At 40.8% G+C, this 24,845-nt stretch overlaps 1 protein-coding gene across 1 annotated transcript in view; it reads right to left on the reverse strand.

The window, feature by feature from the left end:
* Nucleotides 1–24,845, reverse strand: part of scin (scinderin) — a 128,805-nt gene that overhangs the window by 102,117 nt on the left and 1,843 nt on the right. Inside the window, exon 3 of the mRNA XM_073054144.1 lies at nucleotides 16,192–16,353. Within this exon, the coding sequence (XP_072910245.1) occupies nucleotides 16,192–16,353 (162 nt within the window). The remainder of the gene's footprint in view (nucleotides 1–16,191; nucleotides 16,354–24,845) is intronic.

The following is a 24,845-nucleotide window of genomic DNA, read 5'->3' on the forward strand; positions in this document are numbered from 1 at the left end:
AAGGTTCCGAAATTTAAGAAAAGGGTGGAATCAAACGTATACCGAGCTAGCCCATGAGAAGGGTGTGCTCTTGGACCGTTGGTGCACAGCTGAAAAGGTGGCCGAGAACTATGGGCGTCTCAGGCATCCTCATTTTTGATTGAGGAATTTAAAGGTTGCGTTCCAGAAGAGATCCGAATGTATTTAAATGAGAGGACGAAACAGTCCAGCTCAGAGATGGCTAGGGTCACAGATGAATATGCCCTAACCCACAAGACAAAGTTTTCCTCGCCAAAAAGTTACCCGAGAGACCGTCGGAATGGTAGGGAAAGCCCGCCGGCTGAGGCGGAGATCCCGCCGGGAGCTAGCAGAAAAAGTGAGGATAACAGACAGGAAACCTGGAGACCCTCTGGTTTAACCTGCTTTAGTTGTGGGAAGGTGGGTCATATCGCATCGAACTGCTTTGCTCCGAGAAAGGAGCCAGAGAGGGAGAGAGCAGCGATCCCTATCGGGCGTGCAGTGGTAATCAGGAAATGGACAAGAGGGCCCCAGGTAGATGGAGTACCGGAGGGGTGGGAGACATTTAGTTCCGAAGGAACCGTGTCTTTGAGGGAAGGGGACCCCCCAATTCCCGTACGAATTTGGAGAGACACGGGGGCGGAACTATCGTTAATTAGCCGTAATGTGTTAAAATTCGGACCTTGCATGGGGGAGGTAGCCCTGAGAGGCATAGGGAACCGGACCAAGGTCGTGCCTTTGCATAGGGTCCTTCTCAATTGCGAGTTGGTGTCGGGACCTGTGGAACTAGGAGTCCTGCCAGAGTTACCGGGGGAGGGTGTGGACCTCCTTTTGGGTAATGACCTCGCAGGTGGGAAGATGGGAACCGCCCTGATAGTTGAGGCCCCGCCCATGGAGTCCCCGAGCTATCGCGCATGCACGGTCACTCGCAGCCTGTCGAGAAAAGCAGCTGAGAACCAGAGCAGTTTAAATCGGGCCAGTAGTGAATTGGCCAAGACGTTTTTACCGACCCTATACCACGAGGGTTCAGAGGGTGGTAAAACAGAAAGGAGTAAAGTGAAAGGGGGTAAGGAGATAGCCCCCCCCTTAGTGAAGAGAAAGGTCCTAGAGGTAGGAAATAAAGATGAGAAACGGATAAAGCTGTTAAAACGTCCAGAGTTGGACGTGGTTGATCTGTCTGGTTTGGCAGAATTGTTTGGAGAAATTGAGAGTTCTAAAGATGTTCTCGATGGTCCCGAGAGTGAAATGAGGGCAGTCTTAGAGAGGAAGGGTATCCTTGCTGTGGAGAAGTCAGCTGAAATGGCCGAGGAGGTTGTGTCAGCCCGCAGGGTTGCGCCTTCCCCAACGGGGGGCTGCCTGGAGAGTAGCTGGAAGGATCGGGGGACGTTAGAATTTGAAAAAGGTACGGGTGTTGAAAGCCTGGAAGAGGCCAATGTCCCGTTTGAGTGTGTCCAAGACGGGGATGCACGTGGTGCTGAACCTAGTCACGGAGCTCAGGAAAAAGTGGAGGTATTTGACTCAGCTGGATGGGACGGCCGTCCTTTTGGATCAAATAGACTTGGTTCGGAAAAAAAAGGGTTACCCTTGGGAAGTGAGAGTTCCCAGGTGTTTATGCTCGAAGGTGGGTTACAAGTTGGTGAGGTGAATATTAATATTGAAGAAAAAGGGGAATGTGTAGTTCCCAAATTGAATGAAGAAAATTTAAAGGCTGGACTGATATCGGAAGCAGCAACCAGGCTACAGAGACAATGGCTTGGTACCACAAAGCCTGTGAATCAATTACAGGTTGAGTTGGAAGGTAAAGGGGCCCCACGCGCTATTGTTATTCCAGAGTGTGGTGTGAAAAGGCAGAATTTGAAATGCTGTTTGAACAAAGAGTTTAAACTGGAACACATTGTTGATAAAATAACTCCTATTAAAGGAGCGGGCGAAAGCCTATTTCGCCAGGGTGCCCAAGATCACCACGAGGGAATTAACCGGAAAAGAGGCGAGGGTTAATGGGGACGCAATTTTTAAATAGCGGAAGCCGGTTTTAAGGGATTTTGACAAAGTATGTGAATAATAAAGACAACACCCATGGAAGCTTGACTGTTAAGTTTGAAAGTAACATAAAAAATTAGTATTTTGCATGAACCTTTGTAGATGTATGTAAGCTAAGACTCATTGAGCTGAAGTCTGATGCTACCAGGCGTTAGCATGGCACGTGAGGTTAAGGTATTAAAGAAAAGGGGCACTGTACTTGTTACCTGTTTAGATACTGACTTGAATGTATAACAGTAGTACTCTGAAGAGAAAAGCTTGTGTAGTATGTAGATTCAAAAAAAAAATCCTGTACCAACCTGTTTTTAACCGCTGGTTAAAAACCCGTTATGGGGGGAGGTGTTATGCCGTCGGCCCCCTCCTTTGTGAGAATCTCAAGAACCCTAGTCAAGGGGGGGTCAGCTGACCCAAAAGAGGAAGAGACGTGCTGAATAGACACAGGAAAATGGGAGAGAGAGAGAGAGACCACGTTCTCCCAAGAAGCAGAATAAAGGTGACATTGACTATTGTCTCATGGAGACCACGTGAAAAGCCCTCGGGCAAAGTGGGCTGGTTGAGAGAGAGATCGCATTACCTGCAACTTGATTGACACCTGCGATCCAGTGAAGAAGTATAAAAGAGGGTCTGAGGGGGGGGAGGAACCCTCAGACGCACCCAGGAGACACCCAGGAAGTACGATATCGATTCCCGTGGGAGCGGGAAGGCATTTTGAAGGAAGCCACGTGCATTAGATTCTGAATTTCGAATCTGTGGCTAGAACCAACGAAAGACTGCTTTTAACTAACAACGGGGAAGTCTGCTCCCCTGATTCCAAGGCTTTGCTCTGCCAAGACGACGGGCAAGTGTTTATCTTTTCTAAATCATCTCTCTCTCTCTACAACGTGAAAACCCCAGCGGTTCCCAAAAGGGAAAAGCCTACAAACTTCTGAGTGACTCTTTATATTTCAATTGGACTCAGTATTACCCCTAGACAACTGTAGAGCTTATTTCTGATTGATTATGGTTACACCGGTGTTTTAGATTGAGTTTTGATGATGTATATGATCTGGATGTTTTGTATTAACCATACGTTTGTGCCCTTTTTGAATAAAACGTTTGAAAATAGTAGCATCCGACTCAGCTGATCCATCTATCTTTGCTGGTAAGTTACCTGGTTACGGGGTTACGTAACAATATGTACTTTGATAATAAATTTACTTTGAACTATTAAATTTGAAGCAGATTAACAAAGTTATCAGAATAAAATAAAAAATACTAACATTAACTAGCTACAGCAAATACACATGAGATTACTAAAATTTTGAAGTGAAATTTTTTTAAATTAGCTTTTTCTTTGCTTACAAATTCATAGACATATTTACCACTGAAATCCATGGTGGAGACATCACAACAAGACTGAATCTGTCAGTAAGCTCAAGACTTCTGCATTTGGCAACTCAAAACTTTGCACATATTTTTGGAAATTTGGCATTAGCCAGCAACATACTGTTGCTATTGATGGAAGTTGGATATTATAACTGTCCTGTTCCCTAGATCACTAAGGTGTCTGGACTTTAAAGGTAATCCAGTGGTTTCAGTGTTTTTTTTTTTACAAACTGTCTTATGACAATATATAAATGTATTATTTTTTTATAATGATTGCATCAATTTATTTCAAAACTTTGTGTTTTGGTAATGCAACTTCCATGTAACATTTCAATAGTGTTTTGGGTAAGGGAAATGGAAGTGCAGCTTTTAAGAGATAGCTGAAGACCACATCAACTGGTTGACCCAACAGCAGCAGCAATCATGTAATGTGCAAGGTCAAGCTAATTCTTGACCTTGAGCTAATTCTTTCTCACTGAGAAATCAGGTAATGTACGGTGGCCCAGATGAAGAAAGTTTTCTACTGGAAGTGAAGGCAGAGTAATTAAAAGAAATGGAGTAGGATGTGAGCCAGAGGCTGAAAAGCAAAGCAGAATATTTTAGGAGACTAACTTGACAAGGTAACACAAAGAGAGAGAGGGCAATGGAGAATATGTGCTGGTTTAGGACACTTCAGAAGAAGTGTTGCAAGAAACTTTTTGCAGAGACACAACGAAGTCTCTGTCACCTCTAAAATCACTGGCAAAATTTAAATGATCTAGTTTAATCAGATGCATTAATGTACAAACTGACAACATGGGGTTGCCACCAAACTGTTCACAGACAAAGTGATAAATAGACTAGACTCCCAAGAGAATAAAGAAAAACATTGAAAATAAATTGGATTCAAGTGTACCCACTATACAAATACTCAACAGGGACAAAATAAATTATTCTTGGAAATTAGCCATTTGCCAAGGGCATCTGTAAAACATCCTATGTGATTTTGGATTAAATCATTCTTCAGATATCTCTAGCAATGGGCTAAAGAAGGCAATGCAATACCTATTTAAATCACATTCTGATTCACAGTGCAAAGCATAGTTTTGTTGCATCTGGCATTAAAATCAGGAACAACTCCAGGGATTTGAGTTCAATCCTCACGGTGTGGAGTTTGCAAGTGCTCCCTGTGACTGTATGGGATTTCACCAACTGTTCTCCTTCACATGGGGCAAAGAAGGTGCTGGTGAACCACAGCAACGTTTTGTGAACTACGTACAATACAATCCCAAAGATGTGCTGACAAGAGAATTGCTACAGTAATTTAATATAAAATACAAAATAAACAAAAAGATATTGATGACGTGTGCAAGAGAATAAGTTGCAAGATCCCTGAGAAATGAGAGAGGATATGTCATTCACTGGATTGCTCTGTTGGAAGCTGGCACGAACCCAATGGCCAAGTGACCTCCTCAAGTTAAACTAATCTGAATTTAGACCCCTGTCTGGATAACAACATGCTCCCTTGAGAAGGTGCAACTTATGCTGATCCCATCCAGCTGCCAGTTAAGTAAATTATCAGCAGAACCTATTCCACTGGATTCAGTGTTCATCTGAGATGAGTATCAAACACTTTGGTGGATCAAACAATAAACAAATGGGTTACTCCTTCTAACTTTAAAGCTTTAACTTAAAGAAAGTGTAGCCAAATGCAGTTAGTAAGCTTCTTTTTGCAGGCAGCTCAGGACTGGAGGACAAATGGCTCCCTATGACTTGATAATTTTCTGAGCAGTCAAATAGCTTGGTTATATATTGTGAGTAATAGTAGAGTCATAAAGTCATTGAACACTTCAGCACTAAAACAGGCCCATCAGCCCATCTTGTCCATGCCAAACTATTACTCTGCCTAGTTTCACCCATACCATAGCCCTTTATACCACTCCCATCCATGTACCTATCCAGGTTTCTCTTAAGTGTTGGAATTGAACCTGCATCCGCCATTTCCACTGGAAGCTTATTTCACACTCTGACCACACCGAGTGAAGAAGATCACCATCATGTTCCCCTTAAACATTTCACCTTTCATCCTTAACCCTTGACCTCTAGTTCTTGTCTCATCCAACCTCAGTGGAAAAAGCCTGCTTGCATTTACCCCTCATAACCTTGTATACCTCTATTAATTTCCCTTCATTCTCCTATGCTGCAGTGAATAAAGTCCTAACCTTTTCAACCGTTCCCTATAACTCAAATCCCAGTAACATCCTTGTAAATTTCATTTGATTTTTAAAAATCTTATTGATATATTCTCTGTAGGTAGTTGTCCAAAACTGCACACAGTATACCAAATAGTGCCTCACCAACATTTTATACAACTTCAACATAACATCCCAACTCCTGTACTCAATACTTTGATTTCTGAAGACCAATACTCCAAGAGCTCTCATTAAAACTCTACCTATATGTGAGACCCCAGATCTCTCCAATTTCAGAGAATTATGGATATTCCAAGATTCCTCTATTTTACTACATTCCACATTCCTCTATGACTCGCCATGTAAGTCCTACCTTGATTTGTCCTCCCAAAGTGACATACCTCACACTTGTCTGCATTAAATTCTATCTGCCATTTCTCCAGCCCGTTTTTCCAGCTGGTCTAGATCCCATTGCAAGCTCTGATAGACTACCTCGCTGTCCACTACACCCCCAGTCTTGGTATAATTCACAAATCTGATGATCCAGTTAACCACATTATCATCTAGATCATTGATATAGATGAAAAAATTACAATGAACTTAGCACCGATCCTTGTGGCACTCCACCAATCACAGGCCTCCAGTCAGAGTGACAGCCATCTACTATCACTCTGGCTTCTCCCACAAACCCAATGTCTAATCCAATTTACTAACTCATCTAGAATAGCAAGCGACTGAAGCCTCTTGGCCAACCATCCTTGTGGGACCTTGTCAAAGGTCTTGCTAAAGTCCATGAAAACAACATCCACTGCCTTTCCTTCATCAAATCGCCTGGTAACTTAATCAAAAAATTCTACAATTTTGTTAGACACAACCTTCCACACTCAAAGCCATGTTGACTATCCCTAATCAGTCCCTGTCTATCCAAATACTTGTATATTCAGCTCCTTAGAATATCTTCCAATAACTTAACCAATACTGATGTCAGGCTCACTGGCCTATAAATTTCTGGTTTATTCTTAGAGCTTTTCTTAAATAGAGGACAACGTTAGTTATCCTCCAATTCTCCAGCACCTCACCTGAGGGTAAGGACATTTAAAATATCTCCACTAGGACCTCTGCAATTTCTGCACTAGACTCCCACACTTCCAAGGAAACACCTTGTCAAGCCATGGGGATTTATTCATCCTAATTTACCTCAAAAAGACAAGCACCTCCTCCCCTGCAATCTGTATATGTTCCATGACCTCACTGCTGTTTCCTCTCATTTCTATAGACTCTGTGTCCATCTCCTGTGTAAATGCAGCTGCAATAAATCCATTCGAGATCTCCTTCCTCTCTTTTAGAGGGGCATGAATCAATCATATACGTAACATGAAAATGAACTTGGCCATAAATATAATTGTACTAGAGTCTCTTAGCCCAATTTGCGGGCATCTTCCAGCCACACTAATTTAGACCTTACAAGTATTAATACTTCATTTAAGTATCTGTACCCCCTAGCAGAGGCTAATGAGCAAAGCTCCAGAGATGAGGACAACAAAGAGGTGGTCATGGGAGGCAGGGGAGCAGATACAGGATTGCCTCAAGTAAGTTGACTGGGCCATCTGTTGATCTGAATGAATACACCATGGTTGTAACTGACTTCATTAAAACAGTAGTGGATGAGTGTGTCCCCACAAAATCATTTAGAGTATTCCCCAACCAGAAGCCATGGATGAACCAGGAGATCTGCAATCTGCTGAAGGCCAGATCAGAGGCATTCAAGTCTGGTGACAGGAAGTTCCAAGAGGTGTATTACAGCCTTCCAGATTCAATATTGAACTCTTCAAATTTATGAAGCTGGTCTTTTCTTCGTTTCTGTCAGAACTAGCCACTTTTGCTATAAGTAATTAGTTTATCTGTGATATTGGAACAGTTCTCCCTCTCCATTAGCTCATCCTGACCTGCTCAGCATGTCCTGCAACCTTGTATTTTGCAAAGTTTTTCCTTCATTGCTTGCATCCCCACTCTCTAACCACCCCTGTTAGCCTATTGACCGGATGACTTCTACAACTTATCTCCAAGTCAATCCTGGCCTCATCATAGTATAAATATTTCTTTTGTCCAATGGATCCCATCGCCCCTTCTCTGCAATGCAAAACTAACCCGTTCTCTTTTTCCCAGTTCTGATGAAAGAGATCCAGCCTGAAATGTGAACTCTGCTTTTCTCTCTGCACAGATCTTGCCTAATGTGGTGAATATTTCTATTAATTTGCTGTTCTGATTTCAATAATTTGTAATTTATTTTATTATGTCTTCCAGGTCACACCCATACAGTCAAAATGCAATTGGAATGTAAATTCCTATTATCTTTAGAGAATAGAGTTAATAGGCATGACTTTCTTGAGCTATGTTATTTTAGTGAACAGGTCTGACTAGGTGTTCCTCATTTAGAAGTTTGACTTTGCATTATGATAAATTAAATCAAGATAGGTTGTTGAGCATCCAAGTGAACAGACTGAACTAAGAATATAATTCAGAAGAAATGAGTTTCATTCATTTAATACTTTTTATATAAAAGTCATTGTTAATCTGTAGTTTTTTTAAACCAAAAGAATACCAATAACACTGTTGCCACTCAAGTGCCCCCTTGGGTTGATACTACAACAATTGAAACACTTTCTCACCCTGCCAGCCCCGCTCCACTCAAAAGTTGAAGATCCCTATACTGTGGTCCTTCCCACCATACCTTGCAGTGGCTGTGCCAAGCTATGGTGCATCCCCGAGCATATACTCCCATATCCTGGAATGCACCTGCTGGCTACATTCCTCTATGGCCATCTCAATGTGCTGAAAAAAAAAACCAACGCATTTCAGGCAAGCTAAGGACCATCTTTCACCGAGTTAATAGTCTTCCAGCAGCCCTTGATGTACGTCTGTGTGTGTGACCCCATGCACAGCCTGTAGATCAGACAGTCCTCTGTCATGCAGCTACTCCATATGCAGGGTCTTGCATCTTTCTTCACACCCTCTTCCCAAACCCACAGCCCACACTGAGGAGGGTGACCATCCTGCCCTCACCAGAGTCATCTCATGGGTTGTGAGCAGTGGAAGTAATGTTCTGGGCATGCAGGAAGGATCTGACTGGAAGGGCCCCTCTTACCACTAGCCAAGCAAGATCATGGTGCCTGATGTTGAGATCGGACAATGAGCTTTCTGCCAAATTGTCTGGACAGACTTCTTTGGGAGCTACTCCTGTGCATCCATCCAGTCCCTCCCCTGTAGTGCTTGCAGGGTGCTCTGTACTGTTCATTGCCTGGTGGACCTGTAGTCAAATGTGTTGGTCTGAAAGAACTTTTCCAAAAAGGATGAGTAATACGGCAACAGCTAGCTTACTAGAACATTGTGCGGTGACAGGGCTAATCCCATCCTTCACAACACCAGCGATAGCTAGAACCTTAGTGCATAGTGGTACGTGATGACCACATATTTAGGTTCCACACGCAGCCCGTTGCAGCCATGCATGAAGATGGTTGTTGGGATGAGGGCAACATTGGTTATGTTTTTTTTCTTTGTTGTCTTGGGATGTGTGTATTGTTATACATCTGACTCACTCCATCTTGAATCCCCAGAGGAACCGGAAGGTGGCCTGGGTAATATCCAAGCAGGAGAGGAGGACAGGGCACACTTGTGCCAAGTACAGCAGCCCTGACAACACCTCACACCCGATGACCAGGTTAGCATGAAGAGGGGTGATATTCTGAGGCCTCAGCTTTAAAGTGAGAGTAAGAACATTTAATCGAGATGTATGAGGCATGGTCGGTTTGTTTGTTTACGCAGAGCAGTGGGTGCCTGAAATGCACTGCCATGGGAGATGGCATTAGCAGATGTGATAGCAATATTTAAGAGATATTTAAATGAACAGACAGGGAATGAAAGGATATAGACCGTGTGCAGGCAGATGGGATCAGTTTAGTTTAGCATCAAGGGGTGATAGAATTTGTGGCATAAGGACTTGTTCCTGTATTGTACTCTTCTATGTACAATAGCACTAAGTTATGGATTTTGATCAATTGACTATTTTAGACTAAAAGCACATCAGTCCTCTGAAACTTTAAGAACCAAGAATGTCAGCTAAGCCTGGGCTGCAGAGAGAACAATGCATTTGTCCATTGATATTTGTACTTTCTTAGTTGAGATTTCCCTTCTTCATCTGAAAAAATATTTAAGAAAACATGAATTAATGCAACTTTTCATGTTTGGTTCAACTTGCTGATTGTGTTGCCTTTCTTTTCTTTCTTGGTTTCATGACTACCTGAAACAGTTTCAGAGTTGTATACTTAGACAGTAAATTAACCTTTGAAGCAGCACACAAAGCACCTTTTCATCAAAATCAGGGGAGGGGTCCAGCCTGTACTCTGACATCCAGATGCAGTTTAACTGAGCAGAGATCTAAGCTGAAAAGGAAACTAAACAAATTTTATTTAAACAATATGGACATTGTCTATTGACAAACCAACAATTCTAATACTGCTGCTTATCTTGCATCAAACTTACAACTTTGATAAGGGGATGTAAAATTTACTGTAAAATAGTAATTGTCACACCTGGTCTAATTTTAACAACTATTTTGTAGCATGGTCAAGCACAACACACAATCCTCACACAGCACCTGCATCAGTATCTCCAGATGAATCTTAAAATATAGGTATATGGCAGTTTCAAGTTTATTCAAGTTTCCACCTTGTGAATTATAGTGTTACTTAAATTCTTTAATGTGAAAAGTACTTGTTTTTATATAATCTTTATCAAGTTTTAGTTACTCTGCATGCCAATGCTCAAGCCATATCGGTCTAGTGCAGGGGTGTCAAACTCATTTTAGGTCACGGGCCAGATTGAGCAAAATGCAGCTTCATGCGGGCCGGATCAGTCGGACGCGTGCGAACGCAGCTTTCGTTGCCTCCGTTTTTTCAGCCTGCTCTCATGTGTCTCAGTCTCTGCTATAACTACAAAGTGTTTCACTTTACAAATTCCGTTTCTTATGAAGAAGACTGCCGAGCAAGACTGCCGAATAAACACTAAAAACCCTGAAAACCTGGTACCTGAATAAACTCAGCATTAGCCATATCATACGCCATAGGCGCTTCGATTACTGGGGCCAGTAATAGTAATTAGATATTATCTCACGGGCCAAAGATAATTCCACCGCGGGCCGGATTTGGCCCGCGGGCCTTGAGTTTGACATATATGGTCTAGTCAATACGGACCAAATCTGAAATCACAAATCCACCTTTTCACAAGCACTTTCACCCAGTACAGGTGTATACCTTGGCTAGTCAGGGTGATTTCTACATCATATGATTGTGCTATCATGTGTAATTACCAGAAATATTATGAGGCATTAAACAGTTCAGCAATTTTCCACATGTCGTAGGAGAAAATGCTTGTTCCAGTGGTAAAATGCAAGTCCCATAATGGAGTGTTGCTAAAATGCCATTTGTTGTCTGAATTTGGAGTATCCATAACCATACATCTAAGGCCTTTTTGTATTAGTATGCGTCAGCGAAACTCCAGCTAGACACAAGTGAGCAAGTTTAACAACCCTGATGGAAAGGGCAAGTTTAGGTACCTTTCTATTTGAGGCATCATGTATTAAAAATAGCATAGTTCTTGCATTTACCTCAATGGATACACAGTAATTAGACAAAGTTCTTGCACTTTGTATATCCAGTGGTTATACCTCATTAGAAGTTTGGGATTTACACTAAAGACCCGAGCAAATTTCTGTAGGCGTACAGTGGGGATCATTCTGATTGATTGCATCACTGCTTAGTGCGGAGGCTCCAATGCACAGGTTTGAAAGAGGCTGCAGAAGACTGTAGACTCAGCCAGCTCCATCACATAACCCTCTCCACCATCTTGGGCAACTATAAAAGGCAGTGCCTCAACCATTGAGGACAGCTTCAAAGCACAGTGCCTCAAGAGGACAGTATCCATCATTAAGAATCCTCACCATCAAGAGCATACCCTCTTCTCATTACTATCACTGAGGAGGAATAGAGCAGCTTGAAGAACCAAACTCAACAATTTAAGAACAGCTCCTTCTCTTCCACCATCGGTTTTATGAAAGATCCATGAACCTATGAACACTACCTCACTATTCCAGTTTCACATTATTTATCTATTTGCACTCCGTAGTAATCTTTAGTCCTTACCTTGTACTACAAAACAACAAATGACATGACATACTTCAGTGAAGATAAACCTATTCTGATGCTCTTATTGACTTCTGCAAGATTTCTACTCAGTTTATATTTAAACTTTTATTGAAAATCAGTAAGCCAGGAAATCAATGATGGATGGAAATTCTAAAGTGGTCTCAGGATTCCTACTTAGTCCCCTGGGATTTATTTTTATGACATATAGCTCCATTTGAAAGCCTCAGCTCTTCTGCAAATGTATTTCCCAGTATAGCTGCCCGTGATTTACTTCCACTTGGCCCAAGGTTAAAGCTACGATAGCCTTTTTGTTGGGCAGTCATCACGGCCTATTTTAGTAGCTACAATCCTGCTGAGTTGGATCTGTCCATGCCAATTGTCATTTTGATCTTCTCAAATAGGGATTAAACACAAAGTCAACTTTTCTATATGCTATGTTTGCATTTTGTCTCGGCTTCCATTTTAATTCTCAAGTTTTTGTGTGGGAACAAAACAGAGGCTGTTCAGCATTTGTGTTCTGTGCAAACTTGAATGAATGGCAACATAAAAACCACCACAGGATGCAACTGCCAATTCTTCGCATCCACTTTGTAACTTCCATGGGAATGACGCATCAACACATGGACACTGAATCAGAGTCAGGTTTGTTATTACTGACATATGTGATATGCCTCTTCACCTATCACCTTCGAGTCTGTACTCCCTCCCCTCCTCCGCCTTCTTATTCCGGCTTCTTCCCCTTTCACTTCCAGTCCTGATGAAGGGTCTCAGCCTAAAATGCGGACTGTTCGTTCCTTTCTGTAGATGCCTCCTGATCTACTGAGATTCTCAGATCTTGAGTGTGTTGCTCTGGATTTACAGTATCTGAAGAATCTCGTGTGTTTGTCATGAAATGCATTCGTTTGCAGCAGCAGTTCAGTGTAAAACAGAACAGCTACTATACATCACAATGGGAAACAGATTTAAAAAAGTAAGCCGTGCAAAAAAGTGTGCAACGATAGTGAGTAGTGTTCATGGGTTCATTATCTGTTCAAAGACCTGACAGTGGACTGGAAGAAGCAAGTAGACTTCTGAGCAGATGATGAATCCATGAACACCATCACTAAAACACCAACCTCAAGGACAGCTTCTATCCTGCTGTTGTAAGACTATGGAATCCTGACGTCAGATCTATTTTCTTACAGCTTTGAACCTTGTTTTCTGCCTGCACTACATTTTTTCCTGCAACTCTAGTATTTCATTTTGCATTCTCTTATTGTTTTGTTCCATATTACCACAATGCACTGTTGAAAAAAAATGATCTGTATGGTAAGCATGCAAAACAAAGTCTTCCACTGTACCACGGTGCATGTGACAATAATAAATTATCATATTAGCAACAGAAAATAAGAGCATAATAAGCCATTTCCCCCCGTTCATCTACTCTTTGTGGCTGATATGACCATTGCTTCAACAGCAATTTAATCGCCCATATCCCTTGACTCTCTAACAAACTTGCTGAAGTATCTGGGGCTCAGCCAAAAAGTCGGGGCTTTATGAAGGGTGAAATCATTCTTGAACTTCAGTTAAAGGAACAGATCCTACCTACATTGGTGTTAGGCAGTCTTCCCACCAATGAGCACAACTAGAGAATCCGATCTTGGCTTCCCAATTGATTGGGTTGGTTGGGTGGGAGGAGGATAAACATTCTACAGTTTCTCTAAGGTGTCCAATGTTTGCATCAATTTATGCACCTGTGCATGAGAGAAGTGTGATGTCTGCTCCTGTGTCTGCCCATTATTTCAAGTGATATTTCCCAGCTGGTTCACTCACTGCACAAATCAGCACGTACCACCCAGATCATCCCGTGGTAGGAGATAATTAACTTGGCATTTCTGACAACTCTTGCAATTCTCCAATGTCTATAGTGCTGACCAAAAACAAACTACCCTTGGATTTGTGCAGGAGAGTAGGTGAAACCTTGTGTTTATGCACGTGCAGAAACTGTTTCATTTAATTGTCATATGTGGTCTTCTGGACAATGTTATTTTAGCACGATTGATTATTGAGCCTAGAATCTCAATAATCAATGACAAAGTTGAGAACAATTATTACCTCATAATATAATCTGAGGGGTAATTTTTTTCTATATACAGAGGATCGTGAATATCTTGGAACGAGTGCCAAAATTATTAGTGGAGGCAGATACAGTCAGAATATTTGAAAGAGTTTTGGAACAGATACTTCAATAGGAGCAGTACAGGAAGATATATGGGCTTAATGGAGACGAACAAGATCAGTGGAGGTGAGCATCCCAGTGCGCCAAGTACATGAACAGAAAACGTTTGGAGTGATTTGGGCCAAATGTGGGCAAGTAGGTCTAGCTAGATGGGAATTTTTGTCAACATAGACTAATTAGGCCAAATGGCCTGTTTCTATGCTCCATGTTGCTAAGACTCGATATGGATGGGCTATTGTGCTGTACGTTTCTATAATCTGCTACAATGTATATGTTTCCTACATATTATGGCAATTTCAAAAAGCTGGAATAGAGAAATAGAAAAATTGTAATAGAAGAAGTCTCAGAACTAAGAATGACAAGAAAATAGAACACACAAGTGCAGACATGTACCAAATTTAGTCCTGAAGAAGGGTCTCAGCCTGAAACATCGACTCATTTCCATAGATGCTGCCTGACCTGCTGAGTTCCTCCAGATTTTCTGTGTGTTGCCATCAAATTTATCATAGTTTCATACAGCATATTGATCTGTGAAAATTTACATTTAACCCATTCAATCTTGTACATAGAAATTCAACCCCAGTTGACAGTACTAGATCATATTTGCATTAGATCCTGAGAAGCAGGATCTATGAACATTTGGAGAGGCATAATATGATTAGGAATAATCAACATGGCTTAGTCAAGGGCAGGTTGTGCCTTACGAGCCTAATTGAATTTTTTGAGGATGTGACTAAACACATTGATGAAGGAAGAGCAGTAGATGTAGTGGATATGGATTTCAGCAAGGTATTTGATAAGGTACCCCATCGAAGGCTTATTGAGAAAGTAAGGAGGCATGACATTGCATCGTGGATCCAGAACTGGCTTGCCCACAGAAGGCAAAGAGTGGTTGTAGGTGGGTCATATTCTGCCTGGAGGTCGGTCACCAGTGGAGTGCCTCAGGGATCTGTTCTGGGACCCTTACTCTTCATGATATTTATAAATGACCTGGATGAGGAAGTGGAGGGATGTGTTAATAAATTTGCTGATGACACAAAGGTTGGAGGTGTTGTGGATAGTGCAGAGGGCTGTCAGAGGTTACAGCAGGACATTGATAGGATGCAAAACTGGGCTGAGAAGTGGCAGATGAAGTTCAACCCAGACAAGTGTGAAGTGGTTCATTTTGCTAGGTCAAATATGATGGCAGAATACAGTATTAATGGTAAGACACTTGGCAGTATGGAGGATCAGAGTGTTCCTGGGGTCTGAGTCCATAGGAAGCTCAAAGCAGCTGCGCAGGTTGACACTGTGGTTAAGAAGGCATATGGTGTATTGGGCTTCATTAATCGTAGAATTGAATTTAGGAGCTGAGAGGTAATGTTCCAGCTATATAGGACCCTGGTCAGACCCCACTTGGAGTACTGTGCTCAGTTCTGGTCGCCTCACTACCAGAAGGATGTGGAAGCCATAGAAAGGGTGTGGAGGAGATTTACAAGGATGTTGCCTAGATTGGGGAGCATGCCCTATGAAAACAGGTTAAGTGAACTCAGCCTTTTCTCATTGGAATGACAGAGGATGAGAGGTGACCTGATAGAGATGCACAAGATGAGAGGCACTGATTGTGTAGATAGTCAGAGGCTTTTTCCCCAGGGTTGAAATGGTTACCACAAGAGGACATAGGTTTAAGGTGCTTGGGAGTAGGTACAGAGGAGACGTCATGGGTAAATTTTTTACTCAGAGAGTGGTGAGTGTGTGGAATGGGCTGCCAGCAACAGTGGTGGAGGCAGATACGATAGGGTCTTTTAAGGGACTTTTGGTTAGGTATATGGAACTTAGAAAAATAGAGGGCTATGGGTAAGCTTAGTAATTTTTAAGGAAGGGAGATGTTCAGCACAGCTTTGGCCCATATTGTGCTGTAGGTTTTCCTCTCTAGTTCCCTCTCTTTCTTCTAGTTCCCTCTCCCCATGTTAAAAAAATCTGAATAAACAATTTGTTATGACAAAATTTTCTGGGTGGGTATGTGTTTTTAGACATAGTTTTGTGGATGATTCTAAACATAAAAAAACAAATAGTATTAAGTAGTAACATCAAGGTGCACTGGGAGGAGTCAAACAGTGTTAATAACAGTCACTAGACTCCATACATTTTGCTTAGCTATAGACTGAGTGAAGGATAAAGGCAGAAATTAAGTTATAATATATATTTCCTCTGGACTTACCGCTCCCAGATCAATGATGAAACAGTCTCCTTTATTAAAACTGGCCCAATCGAGTTGTACTTCTCTGGCTCTCACAATTCTCCTGCCTTTAATGTGTAGCAATCTCTTAGCAGAGAGGTCATTAGTAATGACATGTGTAAATCCAGAAGCCACCCCACCAGCCTAAGAGGATGAAGAAGATAAACACATGTTAATTTTTCCATGTGCCATGAGATTTTCCAACATAACAATACATTAAAACATAATGTCTCTGAAAAGCTACAGGAGTCAGCAAAAACAGAATTTACGTTTTGCTATTAAAATTTTAAATATTCTTTAACCCCAATAAAAAAAATTAACATTCTTTAACCCCAAATTATTTGAAACTCAAGTAAGGGAATTGATAATATACTAGAAAGCAAGCAAAGGTTTTGTAGAATCGACTGAATGAAGGGATATATGAATCAGAATAGAGAACAGCTTTGCATTCAGTGATAAGTGCGGATACTGAATGGTATGTATAATGGGCCTGAAGGCCAATCTCAGATAGTAATGCTTCCTCTGTTATGTATCACTGTTACTTTAACATTAGTGGAATCCTTCCTGTACAATTAGTGTCTCACTCCTACCACATGTTGCTTTTGGGATGGATAAGCAGTGACTAAGATATAGAGCACCTCTTCATAGATCGTCAGCTTGCCAAGAAGATCTGGAGATCGGTGTAGTTGTCTTCATTTTGGTTCAGCTGAAACAGTTGTGCAGAAAACTTTATGATCTCTGCACAGTTCCCAGGGGTATTTACTGAAACAAATATCCACTGTTGGAAGATCACTGTCTTGGTGAAAATATGCCCAAAACCCGTTGGTCTTCCAGCACAAGGAGCCTGCAAGCACTTGGCCCAAATGCATGCTGAGGGATACACTGAAGCTCAGTGTAGCCACTGCAAAGGCTTTGTGGGGAAGGACTATTGTCTACAATCCTGCCATCTCCAGACTCTGATTGGCTAAGCCTTGCAAATATTTCATGGACATAGTAAGGAAGAAACATGGATGGTGGTGTCACATAATACAGCAATGTATTGTTTGATGGTACAATTAATGTTGGAAAAGATATGTACTAATTATATTCTCCACATAAATCATCCTAAATTAAGTGTATTTTTGAAATAAAAATGTGGAACCCCCATATATCTATCAACTGACTATCACTATTAAGCAGATACATGTTTGAAGAGGCTGGGAAAGAAGAGCCCCTCTATGATCATGTGCTGTGTTCGGCGGGGGGGGGGGGGAGGCAATACACAACTGCTGGAAGACCTTAGCAGGTCAGGCAGCATCAAAGGAGGCAGACCCTCCTAGTCCTAACACAGGCCCTCAACCCAAAATCCCTTCATCTGCACAGATGCTGGGTTCCTCCTGAGCTTTTATTTGGGTTGCAGATTACAGCATCTGTGGTCTCTTGTTTCTCTGAGGGAAAGCAATGTCCTTTATTCTGTGTATTGGGGGTGGAGAAGTCGGAGGTGGCATTGGTGGTACTGTTTAAAGGGCAGCTGTGTGAGGGAAGAAGGCCTGGCTGTGGGCGTAATGTCAACAAGCCTTAAGAAATCAAACACAACATTCTTGAGAAACCTGACTGCTTCATCAATCCAAGAAGTGGAGATGGGTTCCACAACGATAAATGAAAAGATAAATCAAGTTGAATAGGCAGACTGTCACACTTTAATTTGGAATGCCTGGATTTGGATAGACTGTGCAAGCAGTGGTAAGATTTCATCACTTCAAAAACTACCCTCTTGCTCAACCTTTCAACCGCTTCCTGCTCCATCAGCGGAAGAATCTGTAGTTATCAAATAACTACAATGTGGCGACCCACTTTCTGCGCAGGTGAACCGGCTCACAAATAGCCAGCGCACGGGGAGAGACTTTGGTAATGCACCTCTGACGTCATTTCTGCCCGGAAAGGGCAGGCGCTAGGGATTAAATGCCAGCGCCGCGAAGTTTGAATAAACTAGTCTTGAAACGACTTACTGACTGCATGTCGTTGTCTCTAGCTCTGTATGTAGTACATCGCTACAACAATAAGTTAACCTTCAAATGTTGGGACTTAACTGTATCCAATAAGTTTTGAATACAGTATATCACACCATAAATCTAAATAATCATCAACCAATGTAAACTGACTGTTGACAGAACCGAATCATTATCACATGAATGGGCTATGAATCAAAAGGCTTATTTTGTTCTGGAGTTAAGTTTCTTGAATTTTGATGAGTACATTGAGGGCATGCAGAGGGCATTTTGTCCCAAGAGTGACTGAAGATGTAATAATGAGAGGCTTTGGAGAGAATTTTAGTGAGCCGCTCACCATAGAATACAAAACCTCTGCAGGCCTTCCTTTCTGGGCATGATATTTACATTTGGTTCATATTCTCGTGAATGGGGATACTTAATAATTATGGAAATACCACTGATAATCCTAGAGAGGTGATTGTGTTTTTTTTAATTGAAGTTTGTCACTGCCTGAAACTTGTGGTTAAATGTTACCTCCAACTCAGTTTAAAATACCTGACTTGTTCACAGAGGGATGGAAAGTGATAAGGCAATTTTATATAGTTGGACATGAAATAGTTCCCCAAAGAACTCCTACAAAATTATCAAGTAGTTGAATTGATCATATATATATTCCAGTCTTCCTTTCAGGCAGACAATACTAAATGAAAAATGTTTAATTTTAAGCTTCTCAGCTCAAGAGGAACTACTTAGTTTGAAGGTGGTACTGTATAATCACAGATTTACAAAAAAACACCAGGTTACATTTTGAGAACATGTTATATAAATGTTGTATATAATATGTAAAACCTTAAGCAATAATCTAAGTGTACTTAAATTTATTAAAAAAAGAGCTCATTAAGTAAATCACATCCTTCACAGGGAATCTGGCATAAGATCAAAAGACCATAAGACATAGGAGCAAAATTAGGCTATTTGGCCCATCGAGTTTGTGCCGCCATTCAATCATGGCTGATCCTTTTTGCCCTCTTTAGCCTCTCTCCCTGGCCTTCTCACCGTTACCTTTGATGCCGTGGCCAATCAAAAACCTATTAATGTCTGCCTTAAATACAGCGAACATCCTGGCCTCCACAGCACTTGTGGTAACAAATTCCACAAGTTCACCACTCTCTGGCTAAAGAAATTTCCCCACAACTCTGTTATAAATGGACGTCCCTCTATTCACTCTCTTGTGATCCATCACCAACCTGATTTTCCCCCAATCTACCTGCATGTAAGATTTCCCATGACTATCAAAACACTGCCCTTTTGACATTTCCTTTCTATCTCCCATTGTACTCTAAGTCCGCATCCCAGTTACTGTTTGGATATTTTTACAATTAAAACTTGCCTGTTTCTGAGTGAAACGAGGGAGTGTTTATTCACAGAAAATGGTTTCTGCCAAAGTCTGTAGACACTGAACCAAATACAACCAAGTTATTGTTTTAGGTGAGGTTACAAAGAGATATGAAACAATAATATGCAAGTAGAGTTAATGTAGAGATCAGAACTCAACTCCCAAAATAGTAGAAGAATCTCTGGGTCTCAATAGTTTTATCCTTTCTCATGATTTTTATTTCCACTATTAACAAAAATGAATGAATATTTTATAAACGGGTCACTGTTAATCCTTTTGTCTCTTCAATGCCAGTAGATCTGCATCTTCAACACATGTGGTATGTACATTTACCAAAAGCATTTTAGAATAAAACTGGTTTCTTCTTTGCTCCAAAACATTTAAGAGCTTGTGATATTTATTCTTTTCATGACATGGCTGTTTCAGTGTGCACCAAAATTTTTATTTTGCCAGAAGAAGAAACAGATGAAAACTAAAGTTTTTTTTGAAAAAAAGGATAACAATGGAATTATTTTCCCTGACTCTTGATAAAATAAGCCTCTATTTACACTCAAATTTAAAATGTGATGTTCCAAATTTATATCTGCATTTCCTAGTCACACAAATATTTATTGTGTTAGCCACAAGTCAAAATGGAAAGCTAGTTAGCCATCTGCTTATTTACCACATTTATCAGCTTTAAAACAGTGCGTTGTCTACTCAGTGATGGAAAGTTTCAATATGTGACTATCGTGGTTATCATTGCATTGCTCAAGTGATTAAACATTTATTTATTTGAAATGCATTAGAAAGCAACAACTTAAGCAAGTTTTAAAATGCATCACTAGAAAAAGCCTGACTAAATTTCCGAATGCTGATGAAGGGGAGATGAAGGACAGATATTATTACTCCTTTGTTTGCAGGGAAAGGGGAAGAATGGGTGAAGAGGGATGAGCAGAGAGAGTGGTCCCTGCAGAGAGCAGAAAACAGAGTGGGCAGTGGAGAATGTGACGGGTGGTGGGATACCATCGGAGCTGATGGCAGATGATGTGCTGCATATGAAGACTGGTAGGGTGAAATGTGAGGATCAATGGAACTCTGTTACTTTACTACCTGGACAGCAATAGAGGTGGTGGTGTTAATGGGGGGGGGCGGGTACGTTTCAGAGCAGACATGCAGGAAATGGAGGGCAACAGTGTGATGACTACCAACAATGGCCAACAGGAAACCACATTTCAGAAGAGAGGCACAAGACACTGCAGGTGCTAGAATCTGAAGCATCGAACAATCTGCTGGACGAACTCAGTGGCTTGAGCAGGAATCTGCAGATAGATGTGGCAGAGCCGGAAAAATTGAGAAAAGTGATACAGAAGGCTGGATGGGGGGGGGGGGGGTGGGGAGGTACAGTTAAGGTAACTGTAAGAGTCATTGGGTTTGTGTCAGTAACAGGGAAGTTACCTGAAATGGGACTAAGAAGGAAGGGAAATGTCAAAGTCAGCCCAGGTGAATCGGTGGGTAGAGCTAATGATGATAAAAAATGCTAGGCTCCGCACAAGTGCAAGAGGCAGGACCTGCAAAATCTTTGTGCTGCAGAGGAAGGGCAATTATTGGAAAAGATTGGGAAAGCGTTTACTTGCTTTTGGGAAAGCATAACTGATTTGGGTCCTGTCTTACAAATACGATTTGAATTTTTTGAGTAAATAGCAAAGAAGATTGATGAAGGTACGGCAGTATATGATATCTATATTGATATTGGTAAATATTCTACAAGTTTTTCTTAATAATAAGCTGGTCCAGAATATTAAGACATTAGTAAATTGGATCCAAATTTTGGTTTGGCCAAGAATGACTGAAGATTGTATTGAAGGGGTGTTCCCCCCCCCCCCAAACACTGTGCCAGTGATATTCCATAAGCATCAGTGAGGGACATCTGCTGTTTGTAATATATTGGGATGAAAATGGAGGTGGTCTACTTAGTAAGATTCCTGATGACACGAAGATTGATGGAATTGTGCATATTTGCACAAAAAAAGGTTGTCAAAGGGTACAAGTCAGTTGGATATGTGGATGGAGGAATGACAAGAAGAGCCTAATCTGCAGCAAGTTCCTAGCAACTGCTCCTCTCTATGTAAAAAGTTTGCCTGACAAGTCTCCTTTAAGCTTTATTCCTTTCAGATTTGCCTTTATTTGCCTAGTATTTGTCTTTCCACCCTATAAAAAATACACCGTCTACCCTGACTGTGTCTCTCAGTACCTTATATCAGATCAGCGCCTCAGCACCGGACATAGCAATCACAGTTAGTTCCACCACCCCTAATTCCTAATACTCTCCAATCCTGGTGAACTACTCTGCAGCTTCTCCAATGCTCCAACTACTCTCTGTAATGTGGTGACAGTACTTCAAATTTTGCCTGAAGTTTTATAATGCTGCCACTTGAATTCTGGACGTTTATACTCAGTGTTCCAACACATGAATTAAAAAAATTCATATCTTGGAACACTGAGTATAAAAAACATAAAATAATTTAATTTTTTTTTTACTGAATGCACTTATACTCTACATAATTCTTACCACCCACTTGTGTCATAATTTTCAGGGACCCATAGACATTGACCCCTCTGTACTTCAATGATAATAAAGGTATTACCATTGACTGTATACTTCACTCTTTCCTAAAAGCAACATCTCACACATTAGACTTCAAAACTTTGAAGCATATTTGAAGTATATTTTGAAAATGTGTTTTATTTTTATTGGCTTGGTAAATAGTTGAGAAACCATTTTTTGGAGTTTTGGACACTTATAGAAAATTCTGTTCCTGGTCTGCGCACGAATTTTCCAAGTGGCAGTGCCAAGGAACTGGCAGACATCTGCAAACCCTCTTCCATGAGTACCCCAGAGGCAGAGTGTTGTCAGAGAACCTTCAGCAAACTCCTTTCAGGAGGTTTGAGACTTCCACCTTGGCATACCATATACTTGCATAAGAATCCCAAAATGCTGACCATTACATGAAACACTACCTTAATTTCACAGCCATTTACTTACAATTAACAAAATCTACCAGCACAAAGGTATATCTTATATTAAGTCACTGTATGGCAAAAGTGAAAAAAGAGGTATTGTATTCATTACATTTTACCAGGATATTCATTATCTGAACTGTATCAAGTAAATGAATGCCATTCTGATCTCCAAAAACAGGTGGTTTGGATTTCTGCACGGAATTAAAATTTAAAGAGATCTGTGGACTTTAAAACTGACTCACTAGCTTCACTTGAGGTGAGAGTAGAGTGTGCAAGCCAACCTTCTCTGAGGAAGTGAAATAAATGGTAAAAGGCAGCAAGTATACTTTAACAATTTACATCCATCAGCTTGAATGCAGATAAGATAATGTGAAAAAAAAATAAGCTGGCATCCAAAAGCAAAATAGTACTGATGTTGGAAATTGAAATCGTGCATTTCTATGAAAAAGTTGGGTTCTGAAGGCAAATGTTTATTTGGATGTTGAGTAAGGAGTTCAAGGTAACTGGTAAATTCCCTCACAATCTCTCCATGATATCCAATCCATAACCCACTCCACATAATGCCTGTTCACCAAAGTATGCTTGGTTCTTTCCTCTGCCACTCACTGAACATTGTTTCCACATTGCAATAATCACGCATCCATAAGAAAACATTGGCACTCTTAAACCTCCCCCTAGTCACATGCTTCATCTCAAGAAAGCACATTGACTTGATGAAAGACTATTTTCATCTTTTTTCTACCCGGCCCTCACAAGTCTTCAACACTACTGACAGTTTTCACTCCCTCTGTTGACACCATTCCATTCCCACAGTGATCTTTGCCTTCAATCACCTTCTCCATTTCATCCTCCAAACATTATCACCATGCAGGACATTCCAACTGGCACCAATCACCATCTGCTCCCATCCAGTACCCAACAGAGACCCCATCTCCTTAACACCAATTCTACTTAATAACTGATATCTCTTCTGGCATGACCACCTGCTAATACCTTCTACTGCAGGCATTTTCATCCCACAATCAACCCATTAATCAGGGTGGATGCTGCATGGAGAATAAAATTCAAAACTGTCTCACCTAAAAATTGCAGGCCATTTGGAAAAATCTGTCATCCAATTGCACAGTCCAATAAATATCAGGGTTAAATTATTTCAAGAGAAGTTATGTTAAGCAATAAATGCAAGAGATGGCTCTGACTTAAATATTGGTAAGTAGTGGATCATATTTGGACCACTATATTTTATAAAAAAAATTCTCTTGGATTAAATACAAATTGAGAAATGTCATATGCAAGTTACTTTCACAATTACCAACACACAGTAGAATTTGATTCTTGAGAATGAGGAGGGTGGGATAAAGAGGTGCCAACAGTCCTTTTCAGCAGGCGCAATAAAATTAACATGATATGTAATGGCAATGAAGTCAGAGTTTGACACAATATATATTCATTCATATTCATCCATGAGCTTTACAAAACTGTTTTTTGGTTTAGCATGGTCTTTAAAATAAATGTTATCTTTTACTAGAAATAAACTGAAAGAGAGGCAAAGTTTAATGTAAAGACAATTAGAATTCTACAAGCCTAAGTGATCGAATACACTGCTTGATTGTTGGTGATCAGAATTCAGCTTCAAATGCCAGTGCAGTCAAGGACATTGTTATCTAACGAGTGCATCCAATCAATCGCGTTTTACTGTCTTTCATTATTCAAGCACTCTTGTAGGACGATTTAGTTTTTATTTATTTAAGTTGCAGCTTTAAGAAAATTAGTGGATTATCCTGAAAAAGTATAACTAAACTGACTGGTCAACAGCATGTTAGGCAGATTGATCACAAAGTCTTAATTAGCAAACACTGTCTTAATCAGAGTCTTGATGGGCCTTGAAAAACAAGTTGATGACAACATCAGATGCTACAATATCAACTTGACTAAAGGTTAGTAAAAAAGCAAAATGTGGGACAATGCTGAGAGCAGGTTTGTACCATCAAAGTGTATACAGCAGGAAGACATCCTCCTGAATGTTGCCTGTGATGGAACATTTCACTTACGATGAGATTGTAAAGGCTTTGTTTGTTTTCTTGAGGAGGCTGAGAGGGACTTGAAAGGGGTATACAAAAATTACAAAGGGCATTGACACACTATCTTTCCCCATACCAGAGGAGTCAAAATCTGGAGGGCATAGGTTGAGGTTAAAGGGGAACGATTTGGATTGCATCACAGGAAGAATTTATTTCACTCAGAGGAATCCGAAACACAGTTCCTGT

Source organism: Hemitrygon akajei, chromosome 8 (assembly GCF_048418815.1).
Source record: "Hemitrygon akajei chromosome 8, sHemAka1.3, whole genome shotgun sequence".
NCBI lineage: Eukaryota > Metazoa > Chordata > Chondrichthyes > Myliobatiformes > Dasyatidae > Hemitrygon > Hemitrygon akajei.